Source organism: Toxotes jaculatrix, chromosome 4, assembly GCF_017976425.1.
Source record: "Toxotes jaculatrix isolate fToxJac2 chromosome 4, fToxJac2.pri, whole genome shotgun sequence".
NCBI lineage: Eukaryota > Metazoa > Chordata > Actinopteri > Toxotidae > Toxotes > Toxotes jaculatrix.
Genome location: NC_054397.1, coordinates 26367257 through 26390886, shown reverse-complemented (window position 1 = coordinate 26390886; position 23630 = coordinate 26367257). Strand labels below are relative to the sequence as shown.

Genomic DNA, 23630 nt, shown 5'->3' with positions numbered 1-23630 from the left:
GCAGGAGTGCATTTGAGGGTCTCGAATGTCACCCCACCTTCCCATTTCCAGCAGTTAAGAACTGCTCCTGCCCTTAAATTGTACAGTGTTCTTTCTCAAGGACTAAATAATCAACATAATTATACTCAGTGTAACACTCATTTTGTGGTTGGATGGCTGTAAAAGAAATAGAACAGATGTTCAGCTTTTGATGGCAGGCATAAAAGATCCCTCGTCTCAAGGAGCTCCACTTAAAATCAAACCCCTCCCCTGTGTTCTTTTGCCCGGGATGGCGGCAGACTGACAGGAATTTTAATTGGTGGACCAAAGAAAATTCTTGTTGTCAAAACACTGTTATTACAGTTCTGTTTCTTGGCACTTCAAAATGAAGAATAGAAAATGCTGGGGCATAATTAAATTACCCGCGCAAGTTATATTATGGTTGATAACTTGATGGCAGAATTGAAAACAGTGAGAGCAAACGGCTTCTTACCCAGTGTTAACTGTGTGTTGTACACAATCACCCTTACTCCAGGCTTGAGCTCGAACTCCACCAAATTTTGGTTCAGTGCACTTACGATAATGTTGGATACCTGTTAAACGGAGAGAGCATGGTATTTTTCAATCAGAATAATACCGTTTGATAAGATTTCATCAATCTGTGGTGTAGAATCAGTTCATAGTCTTTCTTACCTGCTCTAGCTCCTCCTCACTCTTTTTCTTGCCCTCTGATTGGTTCTTGTGAGGCAACAAGAAGAGCTCAGCAGCTGTTGGAACTCCTGGGAACATGGCTACCAAGAGCTGCTCCTCCGGGAAGTCAGACACCTGTAGCAAGGCGGAGATAGTCTTCGTGATTGTTATGAATAGCTTCATAAATTAAAAACTCAGTCAGCACACTCATGTCCAACGGCTCATTTTGTGAATGGAAAATGTACTGCACTGGGGAGTGACGAGGTTCCCCACGACGAAGCACCAAGCTAAGGACAGCAGTGAGTGGGGAGTGATGATAATAACTTCCCTGCTAGAAGAACTAGAGGACTCAAGTACATCACCTTAAACAAAAGGGTGTGTTGAATATATGTTACGGCAAGATGAATATACCATGTGAGTGTAGATCAGACTGTAGGATGACTGTATCCACTGCAGTAAGGCACAGCAAGACAAATTTATTCATATAGCACATTTCATTACAAGTCAAATCAATGTGCTTTACATTCAAATTCAAATAGTAGATCTGTACATTTCAGTATGGTGTTTCTTGAAAAGTTACTTTTAATTCTGAGAGAGAACTTAATTATGAACTCAGACTCTCACTCAAGAAATAATTGCCTGTCTGTGATTCCCTGCAGGATGCTAAGTGGTTGCTCTGTACTTAGCACTTAAGCTAGAAAAGCAGCAACTGTTCAGACTTTGGCAACGATCTTCAAGCAGCACAACTGTTTTTTCACTCTCTTCAAGTTTTTGATGCTTTAAGGTTAAACTTGTGTCACTAAATGTAATTTATGCTTTTGAAATTAAGTACTGAATATCCTTTTTGTATGAATTTAAACACATTCGGAGTAAATGCTTCAAAAACACAAAGTAAAACATAAAAAAAAAACACAAAGTACTGCTTTTGATCATTTTTATTGTCAGTCTTTTAATATAGCAAATAGAGTTTTAGTTATTAATTTTTTTTCACATAAATCTGTAAAAACAAGCATGATGAACTGTATCTGACTGGTCTTTCTAATTCCATTCTGGTATGTTACAGAGACTGAGCATTCACTGCTGCATCATTGTTTTAACCAAACATCACCAACACTCTGGGAGGCTGATTCAGTACATTCAGGTAACTACTGTTTTCGCTCACAACTACTACTGCTCTGTTCTGCTCTGTGAGAGAAAGAGAAGCAGAGAGGTGGAGATGGAGAGAGGCAGAAGGATGAGGAGAGCCACGGAAAGAGAGGATGAAAGACGAACACGGCATAAGGGTGCTGAATGCATAATGACCTTTATGTCTAGTCCACAAATGTAAGAGCATCCAAGTTTTTCAAGTGTTATTTCTTGGAAAAGAACAGAGAACAGTGTGGTAGGTTTTCTTCAACACTTGAAACACAGTGTTCATATTATTAAAATCAGTGCTCAACTGGATATTCACATCTCGAATGAGACTGGTTATAGGTCTAGGACTCAGGACTTTGGTATTAAAAGCAGATGCTTATACAACCATTGACAACCTTGTAATTTTCTTTGTTATATAAATGTTACACTACTTTCTGCAAAGCCAGTGCTAAAGCAGAATACCTGCATCCACATGTACACATAATGTGTAGCCATGGAAAATGAGACCGCTTTTCCTCTTGCAACATGGACAATTTCAAATTTCAACTTCTGGGACATTTCAGTTCATGACAGGACTCCTCTAGATCTAATGGCCGAGTCATCAGACATCAGTGCTAACATATGTCAACACAAAGGTTTGTAATAAAGTTTTTGTATTGGACATTCATCAGATTTGTTCATTCATCATTAAAGAGCAGGTCACCAGTAATAACACTGACCTGACAGAGAAGCTTGAACATTAAATTTAATAAAGAGTTTAATGAAGGCAGGCGTGGATATTTAGAAATACTGCATGTCAAAATCCAGGCTGCCTTCAGGCAAATAGCTGTGGTTCACTTGAAAGAAATAAAGGAGAACAATTTAGTGAAAATTTTCTGGCTTCGTCTCAGTTTTCAAGGATGTCAAAAGCTTATTTTTCTTTTGATAAAAAAAACGTGAAGCCAAGCAAATGCTTGTTGTTTGTTTCCAGAGAAGCATTTTTTTACGCTCTTAGCTCTTTTATAAAAGCAAAGGAAGCGCGGCCTGGGTGGTGATCCATCTTCATTTTAGAGCCTGTGATGTTTTTATTTTTTTCCCTATGGCCTGGATGGACACTGCAGTGGGTATAGCCAAAGCACATCAATTATCAAGCACAGAAATCTCTATTTGAGTACTAAAGTAGTGGACAAATGATAGTCGTGGGCATGACTTGCAGTGAGAGAAGGGGTTGCGGAGGGGGAGATAAAGTGAACAGGATGACAGCGGAGGCAATAAGCCCTGGAAAAAAAAAAAAGAAAAATCAATGCACTCGGACCACGTTCGTTCTCATTGCTATCAGTCATTAGTTTAAAAAGCTGGCTGGCTGATGTGGAATGCTCCCTTTCGATGCTCTGCAAGTTTACTGCAGGATACAAAAATCAGATTGAGATGGCAGGCAGGAAGATTTGTGAGTTACCTGCTGCAAGTTTATTTGGAGGAATACTGTTTGAAGAAGAGAAGCTCTAGAGGATATTTAGGTAACATTTCATCTGGATGATCAAGTGCTCATGCTCAATTTACTTTAAAAATAAATAAATAAAGAAAAAGTAAATAAATAAATCTACAGTAGTACATCAGGATACTTACATGCTCAAAATGACAATGCAAAAATGTTGATATTTAGCAGGTATAATGTTTACCATGATCGTCATCTTAGTTTAAGATTTATTCTTTTGAATTAAACTTACAGTGTAGCTGAGGATGATGGGGAATGTAGTATTTGTTCATAAACCAAAGAATGTGACAAACTGAAATTTTGACCTGATGACAGTTAAGAAAAATGAAACTGTTACGGTTCATCTTGTGGAGAATTCGTCTTGTGAAACCACCAAAATCCTGGGAACCATGAATGTCTGGATCCAAACTGATCAATCAAAACTGTATTTTAACTATTTCGCCAGTTAATTAGAAACTTTACCCTGCTGTTGGTGCTAGGTGAAAAATCAGAGCATGTCTCTGTCTCTATGTCTTACATGTCTGTAACAAACTGAATAGTATTCCATCCCAAAGGTATTGACATATTTCACTCAAAATTCAAAGATATCAAATCATCATATTGGGCAAGAATAAAACAGTGGGGATAACCAAAGCCAGCAGGATTCCTCATCAGGGGACCATCAATGCCTGACAATGTCTGTACCAAAGTACATGACAATCCATCCAACAGTTGTTGAGATGTTTCAGTCTGGACCAGTATGGCGGACCGAGTGACAAACCTGACTGATGTTCCCATTGTAGCATTGCTACAAAGATGTCTCACAAACTGTAAGCTGACGTGTTGCTCCCACTGGACAGGCCTAACTCTATTACACTACCTCTGATCTCTAATCGCTGAGACCAATACTAACCCTAACCTATGCATTTACAAAAGGAGTGCCACTATTAATTGAAATCCAGATTGTTTCAATTATTGTAAAGAGAATCACATAAAATTTAATGTGCATTCTAGTCATTTGAGAGTTAAGTTAATTATCAACATCAGAATTGTTTAACAGAGTGAAGAAATGAAAATATCCAATTAATGTGCATGATTTACTAAAGAAAGTTATTCTGTGCCTTTGGGGAAGCAATAAGGAAATGATAGCTTGATAGCTTGTATTAACCTTCGGGGGAATCTATGGGAGTTTGAACATTGTAAAGTGTATGAGTTTGAGCTGAGAAACGTTATGGGAATGTGAGAGGGAGGTGGCTGAGGATAGACAGAGTGGAATGAAATAACCTCCATTACTGAATGTGCATTCAGGACGTGTAGAGGCAGTGGCACTGAAATGAGCCTAGGTGAAGAGTGCAAAGTCATGATTTGAAAGATTCAGCAACGAGGGCTACACCACACGCCACCCCAGTTAAATGGACCTTGACTTTAATTGCAAGTTGTTCCCTCTCTCATCTCCTGTTTTATTGTTGGGGAGTTGTTTACTATGTTGAAAAACGATCAGTTGTGTACCGGCCTCTGTCTCAAGCAAGGGTTCTCAACCATAACAAATAGAGGAAAAAATAACCCTTCCTGTCACCGCTTGGACAATATGTTTGTCTGGAAATGAACTTTGTGTCAGCTCTCGCCTCAATAACAGATCTACAGCCCATTTACATAAAGAGTAGCTGATATCAAACTCTAACAGGATAATGTGAAAAGATAAAAACAAACAAAAGTGACACATAAGCCACTCTCCACAAATGTAATGTAATAAAAAAGCACATATTGGAACTGACACCATTTTCACCCACTATTCCATTTTAATGTTTCACTTCAAGGGAGACTCTGTGGGGATGGTTATTTATTGTTATCCTTGTTCTATGGGCACTGGTAGACCCCGCTAATGTGCACTGAGCCACTGAAACTCTGCATGCAAGTGCTCAGACAGCAGAAAGAACCAGTTTAAGTACAATGGAGTTCTCCGTATAATACAGCAGTAATTGTCTTTAACCTCATTGACTGATGGGCAAGCGAGACATGAGAGTGGGACATCAGTCACGTTAGAATTTACAGATTTTAATTTCTAATTCTTGTACAGTGTCTCTCATTAAATAAGCTATTCTACCACAGCAGAGAAGATAGATATCTGCACCTTGAACACTGTGCAGCCAAGTGTAGGTGGTAACTATGATGTAATTGAGGAAAAAAGAAGTTGAATCTGTGAGTGTTATTTTGTTATTTTCAGTCTCAGCTGTGCCTGAATTCACCTGATGTGGGGGCCCCTGGGCAAAAATGGCCTGCGGGCCCTTACTTTGTTTCTCATTTTATTCCACTCTCTGTACATTTCACACAGTATGTATTAATTAGTAACTACTAATTTGTTTTCTGCATTTGATTAAAGGACAGAACCATAATTCTTCAAGTCTGATTTAAAATAACAGTCTGGTTCCCATATGAACACTGGAACAGGTTTTGTTTGCTCAGTGCAAGTGATGGAGGACCAAATCCACAGCCCTGATTCTCTATAAATACTCATGCCAGCATTTATCTGAACTGGTTTGTGTTACTGTCCCTCCACTGCAGCTCAGAAAGGAAAAACTGTCCAGGGGAACATAAAAGAGGAGGAATCTGTACCAAAAAGACTGTAACACTGCAAAATATTTGTCTAATTCATACTACTGAGGCCTCATATTAACTTATGATAAACTCAGTATTGAAGCACAGGAGTACGACTGTGGACTTTGTCACTTATTTGAAATTTGATCACTTCATTTGAAAGTGCATTAGGCAGAGGTCTGTTAGTGGTCAGTATAAGCAGGAGGAATGACTACAACAAGTAAATCATGTTGTATCCTATCCCTATGGGCAAACGAATGTGACTTCAAATAAAGTAAAAAAAAAACATGAACCTATACTACGCACACTGAAGTATGAGTTATTGGTTGCTGTAATTCCTTCTCTCCATATTGCCATATGCAAATATGAACATGACTTCATTGTCAGAGATGGTGTTCATCCACAGTCCACAGAGATCTCTTCATGACCATTATGGATTGGATGATTACAGCGACCAATAGCTCTGTCAATATGAGTGTTGTCTAGAGTTGGACTTGTATGTGAACCTCTTCTTGACCACAGATTTATTTTAGGAATATACCCCATGTATTCAAAATATATACTGATATAATAACGGTGTTATAAGAGCAGATTTTAACTTCTGCCCCTGTACAACAGTGTTACGACCCTTTTCAGTTTATACTGTGGTTTAGTGCTGCATGCAGTATTAACAAACAAATGTGTGATTTATCAAATTACCACAAACTAATTTGCCACACAGTGAATGTGAAGCCTTCAAGCTCTGTGGAGGTCTAGAGCCTCAGGGCAGTTAACTGCTTTGTCTGCTTAGTAATCCAGCCCTGATTTTTTTTTTTTTTTGCCTGATGTAATATGACACATAAATAACAGTAAGCTAATGGTCTTGAACAACACAGCCCTGAGACAACTGGTAACATACTGTCATAGAAAAATAAAATCGGTAGTTACTGAAGGCCTCCTAGTCAGTGCCTATAAAAATTGCAGGCACATCCACAGAATAAAAGAGTTTAACTGTGACTGAACAAACGTGCCAGTTTTCAAAAACACTGTTCTCTGTGACTCCTGTGATTAGTGAAGCACACGAGCCTTTAAAGAGCTTGAGAACACATCAATAACCCTGGTGATTAATTTAAGACTGAAATTTACACCTTCAGTCGAGTGAGTTCAAACATAAACAAAACCAGCGTGTCCACAGGGTTGTTAATATGGATTCAGTCTAAATAATTTACTAAACTTAACTTTGTTACTTTGTTTTTCATGGAGGAATACAGTTCTAACAAAAAATGAAATAATGGACAACTAAAGAATATCTTTGTTTTGGTAAATTAACGGACATTGCAGCCCAGGAAAAGATAAACCAATTGCCTCAGAAGGACGGACCTCAGTCTGAGTTATCTGGGTTACTCGTGAGATCCCCTTCACCCATTTATATATTCCTCCAAAAGCACCCACCTGCAGCTCTAATGCTCGATGTGCTGTTAAGATGGCCAAAAGCACAGCACCACCAAATGCAGTCCGCTATTCATGAGCGGTGAACGGGGAGATGAGTAGCACTTAAAATGATGGGTGTGCTTCCCACACACACTGAGAGCACTTCCACCCCTACGTTCAAGTGCACAAACACACACACACACACGCACATTAGACAGACTGACAGGTATCGTCACTCGTAGGTCACCATGCTTTAAGTTTTGAGATCGTTTTATGGGTGACTTTTAAAATTTAGGACCCAGCGCACATGAAGCCATCCTGGGAGAGAGGGAAGGCAGAGGCGTCTTCACACCTGTCTGCCGATGAATCACAGGGTGGCCCGAGGGCGTTCTCTTGCCGCACCAATGAGCCCGGCGTATTGGGCAGCAAAGGCAATGGGGGTACAGGAAATAATTGAGAAATGGGGTGGGTGAGAGAGAAAGCGGGAGATAAAAACGACAGAAGAGAAAGAAGACAGAGAGACAGAAGGGTGGAAGGAAGAGAGACGGAAGGACACAGAAAATGAAAATCACTCACTTGGAGCAGAGCCTTCTTAATTACTCTCCCCACATCCTGTCTCCACTCGGGTATGTCAGGGTTGAACTCGTCCAGATTAGGGGAGAAAGATAAAAGTAGAGATTTGAAGAATTCTGTCGAGGAGAGTCGGGGGAGAATCAGCCATTAATTCACTCAGATCCAGGGGCATTATTCTCAGGGAGCTGTGCCAATTGTCATTTTGCTCAAGTTGAGTTTCAGGTATTTAACACTTGATGAAAAGAAGAGGGTTTCTCATATCCCCTGCACTTCCCTTTGGCTAAATTTACCAGATGCACTTCTAGATAATTAGAAAATGTCACAGCTTTGTGCCAGCCCATCAGCTAGTAATAAATCATAGCATTTTACAGATCCTTGCTGCCAGATTACTTCATTTCAAATCAAGACATATTCTTTTGAGGCTTTCACAGTAATGTGATATATTTTAAGTCAAGTAGGAGCAGTTTTATTTAGGAAACATTTTACCCAAGGTATAGCCAGAATATGACAGCATATGTATTGCTTTTGGATGCTTTTAAGACTGTGTTTTTTGAATATATTAAAAGACAAAAAGGTTCCAATGTTACAGAATTGCCACTTGTTATAAGCTCCAGGATACAATAAGAAAACAAATACTGACCTCTGACTGCTATGGTCTTGGTATCCTGCAGTATGGTGTTGCCTGCAGCCACTTGCACAGTGATGGTGTGCATTCCCTCGCTAGGGAAGGTGTAGGAGATACTCCCGTCCAATGTTATCACTGGCTGCAAGCACAGGATTTAAGGTATAGATTTAAAAAATAAATAAAAATCATGTTACACATCATGTTTCTCAAGTACACGACTATTGTCCAACTCACCAGTCTGAGTTTATTTCCATGATTCTTACATTCAATCTGTCGATAAGTCATGTGATTTATAGATTTACAGAAAACAAAAAGGATTTCTAACAACATGAGAACTTTAGTTAAAGGAGGAACTTGTTAAGGGCGACTGTAATTCTAAATATTTAAAGAAATATACATATTTGGAAAAGCATGACCTTTTCACATATTTACAGTTAATGCCAATACTTGTTAAAAGCCACTGTGAAACACAGGGCAGTTATGGAACAATGGAAATTTTTAAATTAAAGGATAAAATAACCAGGGAACAATGGGAAAACATGTACCAGAACATTTTTTTCTACTTCTTGTTCTGTGTACTGCTGTGAATTCTGTTGGAATCATCTTGTTGGTTTTTTTTTTTTTCCACTACTCCTAATGTGAAAACATATTTAATATTGATGGACCATATGTGTTAGAGAAATTGTGGGGATGATGAGGCAAATCACCGCCACATTTTTCGAAGCTTCCCACAGACACAAATATTTGGCAAAATACCTACAGTAGATTATTGGCTTCAAATCATCAAACAGATTCATGAGATGGAAGCACTGACTTTCCCACTGAGACTGAGAAATTACTTGTTCATTGGACAAAATAGATAATATATCTGTTAGAATAAGAACGTGGTTGGTGGCTTTTCTCCCCTCATTCTCACTGCTTAAATTGTCAGTTATGTTCCTTCTGCCGAATACTCAGTCAGTCATGGAGACACTGTGTCAAGACCCTCCTGTACATTATACATAATATACAGTGTTTGGATGTTATGGTGCCTGGCAATGACGTCGCTGTACTCTACTGTTTTTGTCAAAAAAAATTGGGATAATAAAATGTGTTGAAATATAAAGCCTTATCAGATGCCAAAACACTACACAAAGGTTTATAGTGCTCATAGACAGGATTTTACAGTTTTGGAAAGTTATCACAGCAGCAGACGTTTTATCTTACATCACAAAACTCAAAGCACAAGTGAGGCTGATGGGAATGTCAGTAGTTTTGAAGGTATTTGGGTTCAACCCCAGTTTTAGACAAAGCTGAATTTTTCAAATACTGCATGGAGGAAACAATAGGATTATCATTTTAACATGAGTATATGTACCACAATATGTGAGAATTCATATTGTAGATGATCCATATTGTAGATGAATACTACCATAATATTAACTTGGCCAAAAAAAAATGATAGAATTAGTGATCTATAACTCAGGTGGCTGATCAACTTACTGTATATAAGAAAACTGGAAATAACCTTATGGTTATGTATGGAGGATGAAGCATGGTGTGCCATTCTGTTTGACTCTGTTCTACACCTCTCTGTGTTTGTAATGTTCAAGTTGGCAAAACTTCTGAGGCACATATTCGTGTCAGGGTGATCCAGGTGAAATGACTTCATGGTTTGTGTTAGATATACAGTATAACCTTTGTAAATCCTTTTGCATCCATTGGGTTAGCTGCAGCAACTTTCAAATCTATACTAAAATCTTGCTTTACAAAAATAATAACACCCATAAAAGCCAGCATAGCAAGCAACTGAAATGTGTATTAATGAGACATCCTGGAAGCATTACCTCAGTGTTGTTGCCGAGCCACCAGAAGTAGGTGACAGTGCGTGAGTGGCTGGGTAAGACCACTGCTGTGATGTTCACCTCCTTGTTTCTTATGACCACAAAGGGAGCAAGAAGCTGGACATGCTCCACTGGACCTAAGAAAGATTGAGAAAAAAATAACAGATATAAATTATGGCTAGTTGTAATGAGGCTCACTTGAGAGTGCTTCTATTTCAAATAAGAAAAAGCCAATTAGCAAGATCACGAATCCAAAGTACAAGTGTGAGGGACAGACTCCAAACACTTTTATATAACAGTCTAGTGAGCTCAGGATTTCTCCCACAGTCCAACAGCTCATACCTTCAGTAGAATAAAAAATAGCCTAAAACATTAATGCGTGTCTTAGCTCAGTGATAAACTAGCGACCTGTCCAGGGTGTTTCCCTGCGTTCCAGGGTAGGATCCATCTTCCAGCCCCAACTTACCCCCCATAAACATGATAAGTGGGTAAAGAAAATGGATGGGTGGACGGATCCGAACATTTTGGAAACAAATAGATTATGAACTCCTGGAAAAGATTTACTGTGGCAACAACTTGAGAATTTACAGAGGAATTCTCAAGTTGTTGCCAAACGTGTTTCCATCAAAATGTCTCAACTCCTCATTCACTGGTCTAATCAGGCAGTTGACAGTTTAACATTTGAAACTGGATAGAGTGAACACATGAAATGACATTACAACACATGAAACATTTTTCATCTATGTAAAAATAGTCTCAACATTAAAAGGGTCTTCACAAACACTAATCATACTGTAATGGAACTGTTCCACTTTAATGTCTGAGTGCAATAAATGCAAAGGGAATCAGAGAGACGTTTCCAATTAGGCTGTCTGAACTCATGCGGGCAGGTGTACTGTGACTGACTCATAGGTACAGTAAGACATACATGGTGAGCTTTTTAACAGTGTGCATGCTGTGATGGAAGGAGATGAAAGACTGTGATTCTTCTTAGTCAGATTCCACTGTGTTTATGAAACCATCAAGTTGTGACAGTACAATTAGTATTAATAGCAATGAGCAATACTTTTATTAATATTATTATTATATTTTTTATTTTATCTTTGTGTAATGGAGAGAAAATAGTCCTCATATGGAAAACTGTCTCTAATTTTTCGCCGCATCTGTTGTGATTTTAAACAAATGACAGCAGCTATTGGTTTTTAATTATTGTTGCTGAAACAGAGTTTTTAAATGACGCTTTAAATGCACATTTATGCACTTTTTGGTGTGTGAAATTGATGGATAATCAAATGTTTTATTCCACCACTATACCACTAACTACATGATAATTTACATGTGTCAAAGTGTCCTACCAAATAACTGTCTAATGTGTCCAAAATGTTCCACATTTACACAAATACTGACCTCTGTTCTACATAAACAGTAGTTTTGAACTTCATTACAACAACCCTCAACAGCTCCCGACTCTTTTTGCATTATATGATTTTTGTCAAAAACCTACCTTGTCTCCTAAAATTGACATTGTTTTACTACTCAATGGTTACAACGATGTTTGAAGGCAGTTTTCATTTAGATTATTTTAACCAGCAACAAGTTATGTTACATAATGCAGATGCTCAGGATGAATGGTGGGAGTAGAAAGACACTTTGACACCTGACATCAGGATTCAATACCTTTGTGGCTCAATAATTAGACCTAATAACCACCATTTAATTTTGATTCATTTATTCAGCCTGGCATCGTGTTCATGTTAGCCATTTTGTCACTGGGGAGGTTTTTTTTTTTTGCACAAACCAGTCAGCAGAGAGTGACGAATTCATCCAACCAGTGTAATTTTCAGTTGGCACAGAAGCTATGACAGCGGTTGCTGGGAACACTTAGCGTAACATTGTTCACATCGTTGGAAGAAGGATTAAGATTTTAGATTTGAGGAGATGACTTACAACTTACAACCTAGAGGCACAATACCGAACAAAACAGATGAATAAGTTGTCTAAGAACATTTTACAGACGCGTTCAGTGAACGCTCTTTGACATTTTGAGCCTTTGAAGTCATGTTCATTACAAACGTTTCCTCATTATGTTGACAAAAATAATAATCTAGGCAATGTAACATTTCTTTCAAAATTCATTTGTTGAGGCAGTTTAGCAGCATATAAACATAACTTTTGGGAGACCATAGATCATAGTTAATCCAATCTATCCTGACCACTTTTAATTTACGGGCCCACCCAGCAGCAAATTAATTCCTTGGACATGATCACCAGAAAATTGGCTTCAGTAATTCAGAAATGACAGATGATCAAATTATATTCTGATATCAGACAGAACAAAGTGGTCACAGCAAAATTCTATAATGTTAAAAAAGGTCCTTGTGACTCTGTAACTATGATGATTTTGTCATTCTAACCCTGAGGAAATGTTGACACCATCATGTATTTTTGACATGATACCTTCTGGGTAACGCTGCAAACCTCTTAACAGGACCTGACAGGGGTCTGGGTTGTTTTACACTAATCTCAGGGATAAAGTTGCGGGTGTAATACGCTACTTTCATGGAAAAAACTCCAACGAAAGGTTTGTGCAGTGCTGTGGTCTGGGGTGCTCATCTTGCCAAGGCTTCTGTTAGCTCTCATCCTCTTTAACCAGAACTAATCTTTATCCCCACTTTGAGATGCTCAGTGTGTGTGTGCGCTTATGTACGTGTGAATGAGAGGCAGTCATTTGGTATTAAATATGCTCAGCTGAGAAATCATTGTAGTAGTTTTTGGCATTTCCCCCTGAAAGCATCACCTGCACTGTGAAATAAATCCAGCTAAAATTATTGCCATCAGAAATGTATAAATCCAGAACACACTTTCTGACACATCAGGATGGCAAAAAGTTAAATTAAAATGGATTGAACAAATCGATGAAAGAGGAACTAACAAGACAAAGAGATGAGTCAACACATACTGAAAGGAGCTTGAATAATTCCCTTGGAAACTTAAAATGATACACTGTTCTGTTGCTGTCTGAACAGAGGTGGAAAGCATGACGATCCTGTAATTTGTTATGTGTGCTGCTGTGTAAAATCTGGTCCACTTTGAAATAAACCATTGTTCTGGTGTTGTGTCCTCAGATAACTGGCAATTAGCTGCAGTGGCCTTAAAGGCCCACTTCTATTTCAGAGTCTGCTCCTGCCCACACTGAAACCTCGCATCTAGGCAAGTTTGTTATGACCTTTCTCTCAAAAGTTGTTTGTGTTTATCACTGCGGCTGAATTACATAATACTGTGTATTATGGGCTGGACACTTTAGTTGAGTGTAGCGTATATCACCAGTGTGGAAGTCATTCAGTTGAACATAGGTATGAAATAAAATATGCAAATGATACAGTGCTGCTTCAGGTTAAATACTTTCACCACTGGTGAAAATGTAGAAGTAAAAACCCTAATTCTCTGATTCCTGAAGTTGTTTTGAAACTGCACAATGAAACTGTGTTTTAAACTCAGGGATTGAACAGTATTATAACCAAGGGAGTAGATTAATGATGGTAGTATAAAAAAATATAATGACTAACCACTAACCCTAATGCTACATAAAATAATTTGCCATTTGCTCTTACACACTCCTCATAGTCTTATAAAAGTCCTATCTTTTAGCAGTTATAGCTTTAACAGGATGTATGGAGCAAAGTGTTTATGCACATCAGTCCATAGACACAAAAATGAGACTTTGATGGGAACATGTTCCCCGTATCCCCAGGGGAAATCATGCCCTTTATAATTACCCCACATGGTAAACTTATTAGCAAGGTTTTAATGTGTAAGCAGCAGCATGGAGTTTTATTTTGTTACAGTGTTGGCCCTTACATGTGACATGAAGGAAGAGCGTTGTGGTGTCATAACCCAGCGTGTTCTCTGCTAGCGCCGTGACACGGAATATCCCAGCAGACTTGTAGACGTGTTTGATCCCCTCCTCAGTCCAGGACAAGTTGGAATAGGACACGGCTGTGCCGTCGCCAAAATCCAGCTGGATGTTGGTCCGCAAAGAGTCACCCTGAAACACAGCACAGCAGGACTTCACTCAGAAACAAAAGCTAAATGAAAGGCATGTTGCAGAAGTAAATAGTACACAGCACATTCACATTTATAATACTTAACATGTACAAAGGGCATCAATCTAGTTTTGTAGCTCTATGATTTTTCTTCATTGGAGCTGGTAGTTGCTTGCTCATTGTAAATCTATGTTCATTTTCATCAGAGTATATAGTTATACCGTATAATTAGATATAATTACATACTTAGATAATTACAGTTCTTTCAATTATTCCTCTTCAAGAGTGATGGTACAAATTTTACTGGTGGTTTCTAAAGTTTTGTCTGATTAATTTAGCAGAAAATAATTTCATAAAACAGCCATTAATGTGCCTTGTTTGGCACAAATTTAGCAAATATTAATTTGCAAAACAAATAGTTTGGTAAACATTAATAAATCAAGTAGCGAAAAAAAAAAGAAGCTTAGTTCAAGGAGTCCTCGCAGAAGTTAATTCATGAGTGAAATAATTATGAAGTGGTTTGAAGTCAGCTTTGAGCTCCAATTATCTAGGTGCTCATCCATCAGTGTGCAACGTATGTCTTTAAATTCTTAAAATCAAAATCATTTTATCACTTCATGTTATTGAAGGTATACAATCACTGTATACATATGAATATGAATGAAATAGGGAGAGACAGTGTGCACATGTGCATCTGTGTATATGTGCCCACCCCACCATGTTTGCCTTTGCATGGTGTGTGAGTCTTCAGCTGCCTGCATTTCCTCTGGGAATCACATCTGGCACTATCCAAGGATCAGCACACAGCGCGAGTGTTGGTGGCTCCAGCTGCCACTGCGACCAAATCGGAGCTCATTCCCCCAGGCCCGTGAAGGCAAACTCCCAGCCTCCCCTTGGCACATTGTAGCGCAATGCTAGTGGGATCATCATTTGTAACACTGCATTAGCATGCAGGCTCCGCCAAACCGCACAATAAAACAAAATAAATAAAGCTATTGTTTTCTTTCTCTTTTCTGCTCTTTTGCTCCTTCCATCCCTCACTCCCCGAGTCCCTTCATTGTGTGCTTCTTAGTGTGAAAACACAGAAGGTTCGGTTTAGGCTTGTGGGGATATTTCCTGTCACTTTGCCTGGAAAATGATATCTTTGATAAGTGGCTGGAGAGAATAGAGAACAGCTAAGAACAAGGTTTGACAGTGCAGGCATTGTTAAGAGCTGTAATGAGCTGGCACGCACACAAGACCCGGGCTTGGTGGCGCCAATGTCACTCAGCTTTTCTTGGTGTCTTCTGTCCATTCTGTGTTCATGCTTGCTCTCTATATCAGCCACAATGGAATTCGTTAATCTGCATGAGACTGATGGTGACCCATCTCTCTAAATGTCACTCTTTGTGTGGATGTCTCCCCCAGGACTGAGCAGATCCAAAAACATCGTGGCTGGAGCCTTGAGGCTGGGACATTAGTGTCAGTTCACAATGAAAACACTGTTGTACCGGTTGACAAGGGTTTGGAAACACAAGGCCAGCATTTGTTGATGTACGTGTCAAACCTGAACCTACAATGTGAGTGTGATGAATGGCAACAAAAGATAACACAGCTGTGAAGAATTCTGGGACGTTGTTATGGTTATTTCTACAGCAAACAGAGCAGAAGCCATCTTGTACTTTTTGTATTTATGGTCAATATTAAATGTAAGTGTAATAGCTTGTCAAGGGATGTGTTGTTTTCATGATTTAGAGCTTTTCATGACAGCTTGTTGTAAGAGGAACCATGGGTGAGAAAAAAAAAAACCCAAATCAACAACAACAACAAAAAACATATCTGTGAAATAGAATTAAATTAACTTGAATAAAAATGTCTGTATTTAAAACTGCTCTAATCAGTGTGTCTGAACCATTTATGAATCAAGTAGCTACATGTAATGTGATGGTGTTACGGGGGTCTTTTAGCCTGTTTTTGTCACTGTGTTTTGGTTTGTGGGCCCACAACTGTGTTCTCAGCAGCCATGTTGTTCATCCATAGTGGGCAGCTGTTCGGCTAGAAACAAATAATATGGTTCAGTTTGACTGTTTTTTGTTACACAATCAGAAATAAATATTTTCTCAAAAAAAAGCACGCATTTTGTTTAGAATTTAGACATAATCACTATCTGCACAGCCACACACGAAAAGATAAAGTCATATTTAATTGTTCATTGTATTCTTAAACATGATATATATTATAAATGTCAGTTCTATTGGCAAGAAACATTTGGTATATTTGAATTCCAAAGAGGCAAATTAATGCTTAATTTTGCTTAAACTGCAGAGTGGCATAAGATAAATTTAAATACAATTTAAATAACACTACATAATTACAACTTATTAAAAATAATGTAAACCCAAACCAATAAAATAATGTAAAAACAAACATTAAAATAACATAAGCAAGCCACCCAGTCAAATAGCTTGTCTAAATAAAAGTGCCTTCAACTGTTTTTTTTAAAAGTGTCAACAGGATCAGTCAGATGCAGGGTTACTAGTAAAGAGTTCCACAAATGAGGAGTGACAGACTGGAATGCAAGGCCACCTCTAGTTTTGTAATGTGTCTTAGGCACCGACAGAAGATTCTGACAAGATGACTTGACCGAAGGGGTTAAAATATCACAGATATATTTAGGGGCTTGCCCCTGTATTGCTCTAAAAGTCAGAACTAAAATCTTAAAATCAATACGAAATTTAACTGGTAGCCAGTGTAAAGCAACTAAAATTGGGGTAATGTGATCCTGCTTACGAGCTCCCATTAAAAGCCTGGCCGCAGCACTTTGAGCAATCTGAAGACAAAGAGCCCTTGTTAAAACACGTAAAAAGAGAGTTGCGGTAATCTAATCGAGATGAAAAAAAACATGAATAATCATCTCCGGATCAGGGCTTGATACAGTTTTCCTGAGTTTCGCAATGTTCCTCAAATGAAAGAAGCAGCTTTTAACCAATTTCCCTAAATGATTCTCCAGGGACATTGATTTGTGAAACTGATGCTGAAGGTAATTGTTTGTTAACCATTTTCTGATGGCTGACAAACAATCTAGCAGATTTGATAACTTACCTTATCTCAGATTCATAAAAAGAACAATACAGCTGAATATCATCCACATAAAAGTGATAGGACACATTTTTGAACAGAGTTATGCGCCTTCCAAGAGGGAACATATATAACATAAATAGAATGGGTCCTAGCACTGAACCCTGAGGTACCCCACATGACAACTCATTAGACTCAGACATAATGTTGTTTACTGCAACTCTAAAAGTTCTACCAATTAAATAGGAGGCAAACCAACCTATCACTGACCCAGACAGCCCAAAATCATTATGCAAGCGCTTTGAAATCACTATATGATCAACTGTATCAAACACAGCTGTCAAGTCCAGCAGCACTAAGATTGCAGAGTCCATGGCCATCAGTACATCATTTGAAACTTTTAAAAGTGCTATTGTTATTGTACTATTTGTGAAAAATTCATTTATGATGTGAAGAAAGAAAAAATATCTGACTTCTGTGGGTTTTTGTTCGCACTGTTTTTCAGAGGACATGACTGAATGTTTAAATAGGCAATAGTTTGCTGCCATGTTTAACATAATGACTTTGGTGGTAATGAATATGGTGATAATATGAGGTGATAATATGTATCTGAATGTCTGGTTCCAATTTGCCCCCAAGTGCCCCTATCCCATCCAAAAAAACAAAAAACAAAACCCAAAACAAAAGTTAATGTAGCTCTAAATAGAAAGCTTAGGGCCATTCATCGCCTGTGCTTCATGGGAAATAACAGTAAAAGGTTTTTTTTTTTTTTATCTATCAACTAATTTCTGCTAATCAGGTTCAGGATAAATCCATCTAATGTTTTGATTGCACAGTTGAAAATGAACTCAGCCGTTAATATTTTAGCTGTGAATCCTCAGTAGTCACGCCTGTCATGTTTGATCACAATGTTCGTTGGCAGGAGATCCCATCAAGCTTTTCCACTGGGGCAGAAATATGTTTCACGAAAAGATAATATGAGCAAGAACAACTGTAGAACATTTTCCCCCAAATGTGACTAGAGTGTAGAACAGAGAGGTGGCTGATAAAAATTCAAAGTGACAAAACAATTGTTTGGGACATCACACAGGGCGTGAATTAACCAAGAAGTTAACATTGTGCAAGTCGTGTCCTGTTTCAGAGCCTTTTCCACTCTTTGTGTGTGACGTGTTGAATTAATTCAGTTAATTAGAATTTGAGGTTTTTTTTCACATCGTTAAAATCACGTTTTTTAAAATATAAGTAACACAGATGATAGCTGATGTAGTGGCTGTCTTGAGTCACAACAGTGCCATACACTGTGACATGAATAGTTACACTAACTTCGCACCCGCCACAGTTCACAGGACTGTCATGACTGTGTTTGTTGACGAGCCTTTATGTATTATTATTAAAGGTGAGGCCATGGGAGACTGATCAGTGTATGGATTATGTAGTGTTAGCTACCCAGCAGGTAGGGACAGACTAACACCAGCTAGCAGCTGTCTGCAGACATCAGAAAACACAAACAGCAGGAGGTGAATTGGTTAGTGGATTGGTTACTTGATTGAAAAAGTGGATGTCTGTTCTCTGGCTGAAGAGTCTGATACTGACAGTGCATGTGTGCCATAACCTGTATTTTCTGAATGAGAATGATGAAAACAACCTTGAAGGTGATTCAGCATTTTAGAGTATTTCAGTCATGTTTGTTTTACTGTTCTTACATTTTGAAAATCAGTTCAATCCAGAAATTAGCTAAAAGTTTGGGGTAAAAACAAACTAACCCTAACCCTGCTCTCAAGAATTCTGGTGAAAAACTGCTAAGTCCCTTTTTTCTTAGACATTTTATCATATTTATTGACAGAAAACAGTTCAATAAATTATGTGAAGTACAACGAATATTTGATATTAATATAATATCTAACACTATACTGAAATATTATTATTGTTGTGTGTAACTGCTGAAGATAACCTCCTGTCCTCAGTGGTGCCTATGGCTCAGATGGTGACATGTTAATATTTTTCACACAGTGTATGCCATGTTCTAAAGGTTAGTGTATTGTTAGGAAGGCATTTGTTTGGATGGCTTTTTTAAGCTTGTTGCAAGAGTCATGACAGTTTGACAGTTCATTGTCATCACAGGTTTTTGTAGTTTCATCATGCAGTTATTTGCATTCATGTTGTCATATAGTTTTTTTTTTTTTTTTGAGCAGTGTAAATCAGCCTCATGCATCTCAGTCATGCCATTTAACCTGAATTTGCTAAATACCAAGCTTGTGCATGAAAAATGTCTCAGTACTAATATTCATTTATAAATCATCTGTCCTCCGCCACACTCACACAAATGCTGTATAGTTTAAACACTAAACCATTTTAAGTGGCAGAGAGAAAATGAAGTGAATATGCAAGTGTCTCAAATCCCCTCTGTCTCCATTTCCCTTTAATGCCAAACATGGAACGGTAGATAAATTCTTCATGAATTGTTTGAGATTTGGTTGATGTCATTAACGCCCAAGCCGATCGCCTCCCTGCCGACCGCTGAGTGACCGGCTGTTACACAGCTCATCTATAGCTCTAATTATTGTTTTGCTCAACAGGTTTCCCGAACAATCCAAAAGCAGTACATGTCCCATGTGGACATGTGGGTCTTATCGTATCTTAAAACATGTGTCCATTTTTTTATTAGATTTCATCCTTATTTTTAAAAGTGGATGTGTGCCACAGAGTCCTCTACCCATTAAATATTTAAGGCCATTTGCTCCCCAAGAAATACAGCCATTGCTGGCTTCATGAATATAAATTAAACTTTGAATTCATCTCGAGAATTTTCTCAAATGGGACTGATGCCACAAGGATTCTTTACAGCACCCTTCTTTTATCACACTGCCGTCCTAGCCACCTCCCTTCCTGCATCACCCCCTCCTCTTTCCATCAGACAGTCCGCCTCTTAATGAAAGACACAGGCCATGATTCCTAAACTCATCACACAGTAATATGACAACTCGGCCTGGACAGCACCCTGGGGACACACACTTACCTTGAGCCGTTGCAATGGCAGGAAAACACTGTTGCTAACACCCCAAAGCCTGCAGTTAGTATCAGCAGACCATATTCTGCCTTAGAAACATATGAGGCGGTTTCCTTGTTACCAGGCAGTGTGGCAGGCCTGCCGCTGAGCACAGCACCTTTCACTCACGAACAGGCTCTCTGGTGAAGTCTTTCTCTCTCTGCATTGTGTAGGTGATTTAGAGCATTAGACTCTTTTGAGTGTTTAAAACCAGGTTACTTTCCTAGGAATCACTAAGTAATTTAACTTTAGCATTTGTGCTTCAGGGTTCAGTAAACTATATCATACAATCATAAGCAGATCAACTTCCCCAGACTCCACACTCAGTAGGGGCTCAACTGAGCTACTTTTTAGCTCAGCTGGGCTGTCTGTCCCTGACTGACAATGTGAAGTGTGTGACTGAGTGATGACTGAGTAACTAACAGTAAACGGATGATTTTTCTTTCTTTCCTTTTTTTTTTTTTTAAACTCTAACTAGGCAGCAAAATGGAGAGGAAGTAAAAATCAGGTTCATTAAAATAAAAGTGTAATTGCTTCCCATACTTTCAGGAGGCAGACCCCCTCTCTGCATTTAAGATTAGTTTTAAAACTTTCCTCTCTGACAAAGTTTATAGTTAGAGCTGGCTGAGGTGAGACCTGAACCTTCCCTTACTTAGGCTTCTATAGGCAAAGGATAGTGGGGGAACTCCCATGATGCACTGAGCACATCTTCTCTCGTCTTCTCTCTCTTTCCATGCATTTATATCACACTATGACAATTATTATTATTATTATTATTACTACTAATAATAATAATATTATTACTAATACTAAAAATAAGAAGAAGAAGAAGAAAAAGAAGAACAGAATATACTACTGTTCCTGGTCTGCCTCTCTTTTCCCTCCCCCCTCTTTCTCCTCTCTCCATCACACAGCTGCCCACCCTGCATCTGGTTCTGAATATATATCTCTAACACTGTAAGGACTTGACTTTACTCCGCAAAGTGCCAAAAGATAATGTATGCTATGATTTGCTGCTATATAAATAAAATTAAATTGAACTGACTTCAAATGATAGAAGAAACCCACAGAGAATTATCCCCTTACTCTGCAGTTGCCTTTAGCTCTAAAGAGATAAGCATATTTGTACATTTACCAACTACAGAGCCACATATTTCCCTAAGGAGTTGGTGGAGACCAAAACAGAGCTAGAAGGAAAATGAATATTGGATTTGCTTTCAGCACGTGCCCAGAAACACAAATCTAAATGAATGCTAATGTATCTGCTGGATGTGAAAGTAGTTAAGTGTTGTCTGTTTGCTAGCTAAAAGAACTATAGTGTCTGTCAAAGGGTTTTTCTTCTCCCCAATTGGCAAAAATCAATTAATCCAGCTTTAAGTAAAAATTAGCTGAATAAATCAGAGCCTGAGAAAAACAGGTCTCTGGCTCGTCTAGTGAGCGAGCCCTGTTCATTGTGTTCTCACCTCATCCAGATGCACCAGAAAGGTGACGTTGCTGCCCAGGTTGGCAGTGAGTTTGCCATCTTTGGTGGTGAGTAAGAGTCCTTTAGGAGGTCTGTTGGGACACTGCTGCTTTCTTGCCGTGTACATTTCTTTCACTCCTTTAGTGCAGTTGTTCAACACCACCTTACGATACCTTTGGAAAGACACAGGAGTTGAAATTGAGTGTTTCTTCAACTTTATTCTATTTTGTTGTTTTCTAGTTCAATCTACTCAAGTCTACACATTCCTTTAGTTTTTGAAGCAAACCCCTAGATGCTACATGAGCTTGTGGTTTACAAACAGTTCTGTTGAACTCAGCAGAGTGGTGTTGTGTCTGAAAAGCCTCATTGTACAGAGGGAGACTGGATGACAACTGACAATACAAGCTGTGTCAGAGACTGAGACACCTTGCAAAGCTTAATCACAGCGGTGGTGAATAAAACACTCCCACTGTGATTAAGCTTTGCAAGGTGTCTGTCCCCTGGGGAGTCTCCAAAACAAACAGTGAAAACACATCTTGCTGGCACAAGAAATAAAAATGGATTCTAATGGAAAGTAAATGACTGAACCCCAGACACAAAAATATGAGGTTTTGTTCTTGAGAGGTTATTATCAGTAGAGTCTAAACCCAAACAGGTGTACTGAGGTGACACAAGAAAATTCTGGGAAAACAAGACAAGTTCAAGGTGCCATTATTCTGCGTTTACCACATGTGGCCACAGTGATTGCTGTTCAACAAATTTACATAGCTTTGTACAGTATTAAAAGTAAAAAAAAAAAAAATTGTTATAAAGAGAAAATATCCCCTTTCAGAATGTTAATTTATGGAGCCCCCAAAGCCCTGAAAGATTATATTTTTTATCTTGTGCACACAAGATTATTGAGGCTGAGGTGGAGCTCATTTGAACTACTTTAGCTGTTTGGTATTTCAATGACCCTGCACACCCATGGGTGCAACCACCAGAGGTATTTTCACTTTGCCTGATAACACCTTTTCATATGGCTGTGTTGGTGCAGACAGACTTAGCTTGATTGAAATCTCTGTTACTCTCTTCTTAGTTTTGTTGTTGGACAAGCTGCAGCTTTATCATTCATATCAGTACATTGAGTTTGGTGATATAAATTCCAGCATGCCTTTGGACAGCTTCAGTCTGAGCAAGAATAATCAGCCACACTAATTGTAAACATCTATGTGGGTATGCAATTTAGTGTAGTAGAAGTATAAAGTAGGATGCAAATACTTAAGCATGGCACAGGTAACTCAAAACTGTAGGGTTAGGGTTGGAGTTGGTCTGCGTCTCATTCAGTTTTGTGATTACAATGGTACTAAATCTGAGATCTGTATATGCTCTGAAACCCTGTTTGAAATCTTGAGGTTACATGTGTAGCACAAGTTAGCATACAGCATGACTTTTTCAGTGGGTCCTTTTTGATTGGATGGAACCAAGCATATGAGTGTTATGGAGGGTGGAGACCCTCCCCCTATAAGAAGGCTTGACAGTCATTCAAAAACACGGAAGCAAGGAAGGTAGTCTGGTTAGACACTCACTACTCAGAGAGCTGGGGTTACACAAGTAACCTAATGTTCTCTTCCATAGTATTTGTTTTGTGTATCACACTGGGAAATACTGACTCCCTGCTGCTGGGCAGCTTTTACCTGAGGACCACCTGTCTGAAATGATCCTTACTGAGGATTAGCCACACTCTGTAATGCGTTTGCT

The 23630-nt window shown here is 38.6% G+C and overlaps 1 protein-coding gene across 2 annotated transcripts in view; it reads right to left on the bottom strand.

Moving 5' to 3' along the window:
• sorcs3 (sortilin related VPS10 domain containing receptor 3) overlaps positions 1 to 23630 on the bottom strand; it is a 183657-nt gene that overhangs the window by 4925 nt on the left and 155102 nt on the right. For both annotated transcript variants that reach the window (XM_041035874.1, XM_041035876.1), the window contains 7 exons: positions 21892 to 22063; positions 14141 to 14327; positions 10286 to 10419; positions 8475 to 8598; positions 7838 to 7950; positions 673 to 804; positions 473 to 572 (listed from right to left, as the gene is read on the bottom strand). In XM_041035874.1, the coding sequence (XP_040891808.1) occupies positions 473 to 572; positions 673 to 804; positions 7838 to 7950; positions 8475 to 8598; positions 10286 to 10419; positions 14141 to 14327; positions 21892 to 22063 (962 nt within the window). The remainder of the gene's footprint in view (positions 1 to 472; positions 573 to 672; positions 805 to 7837; positions 7951 to 8474; positions 8599 to 10285; positions 10420 to 14140; positions 14328 to 21891; positions 22064 to 23630) is intronic.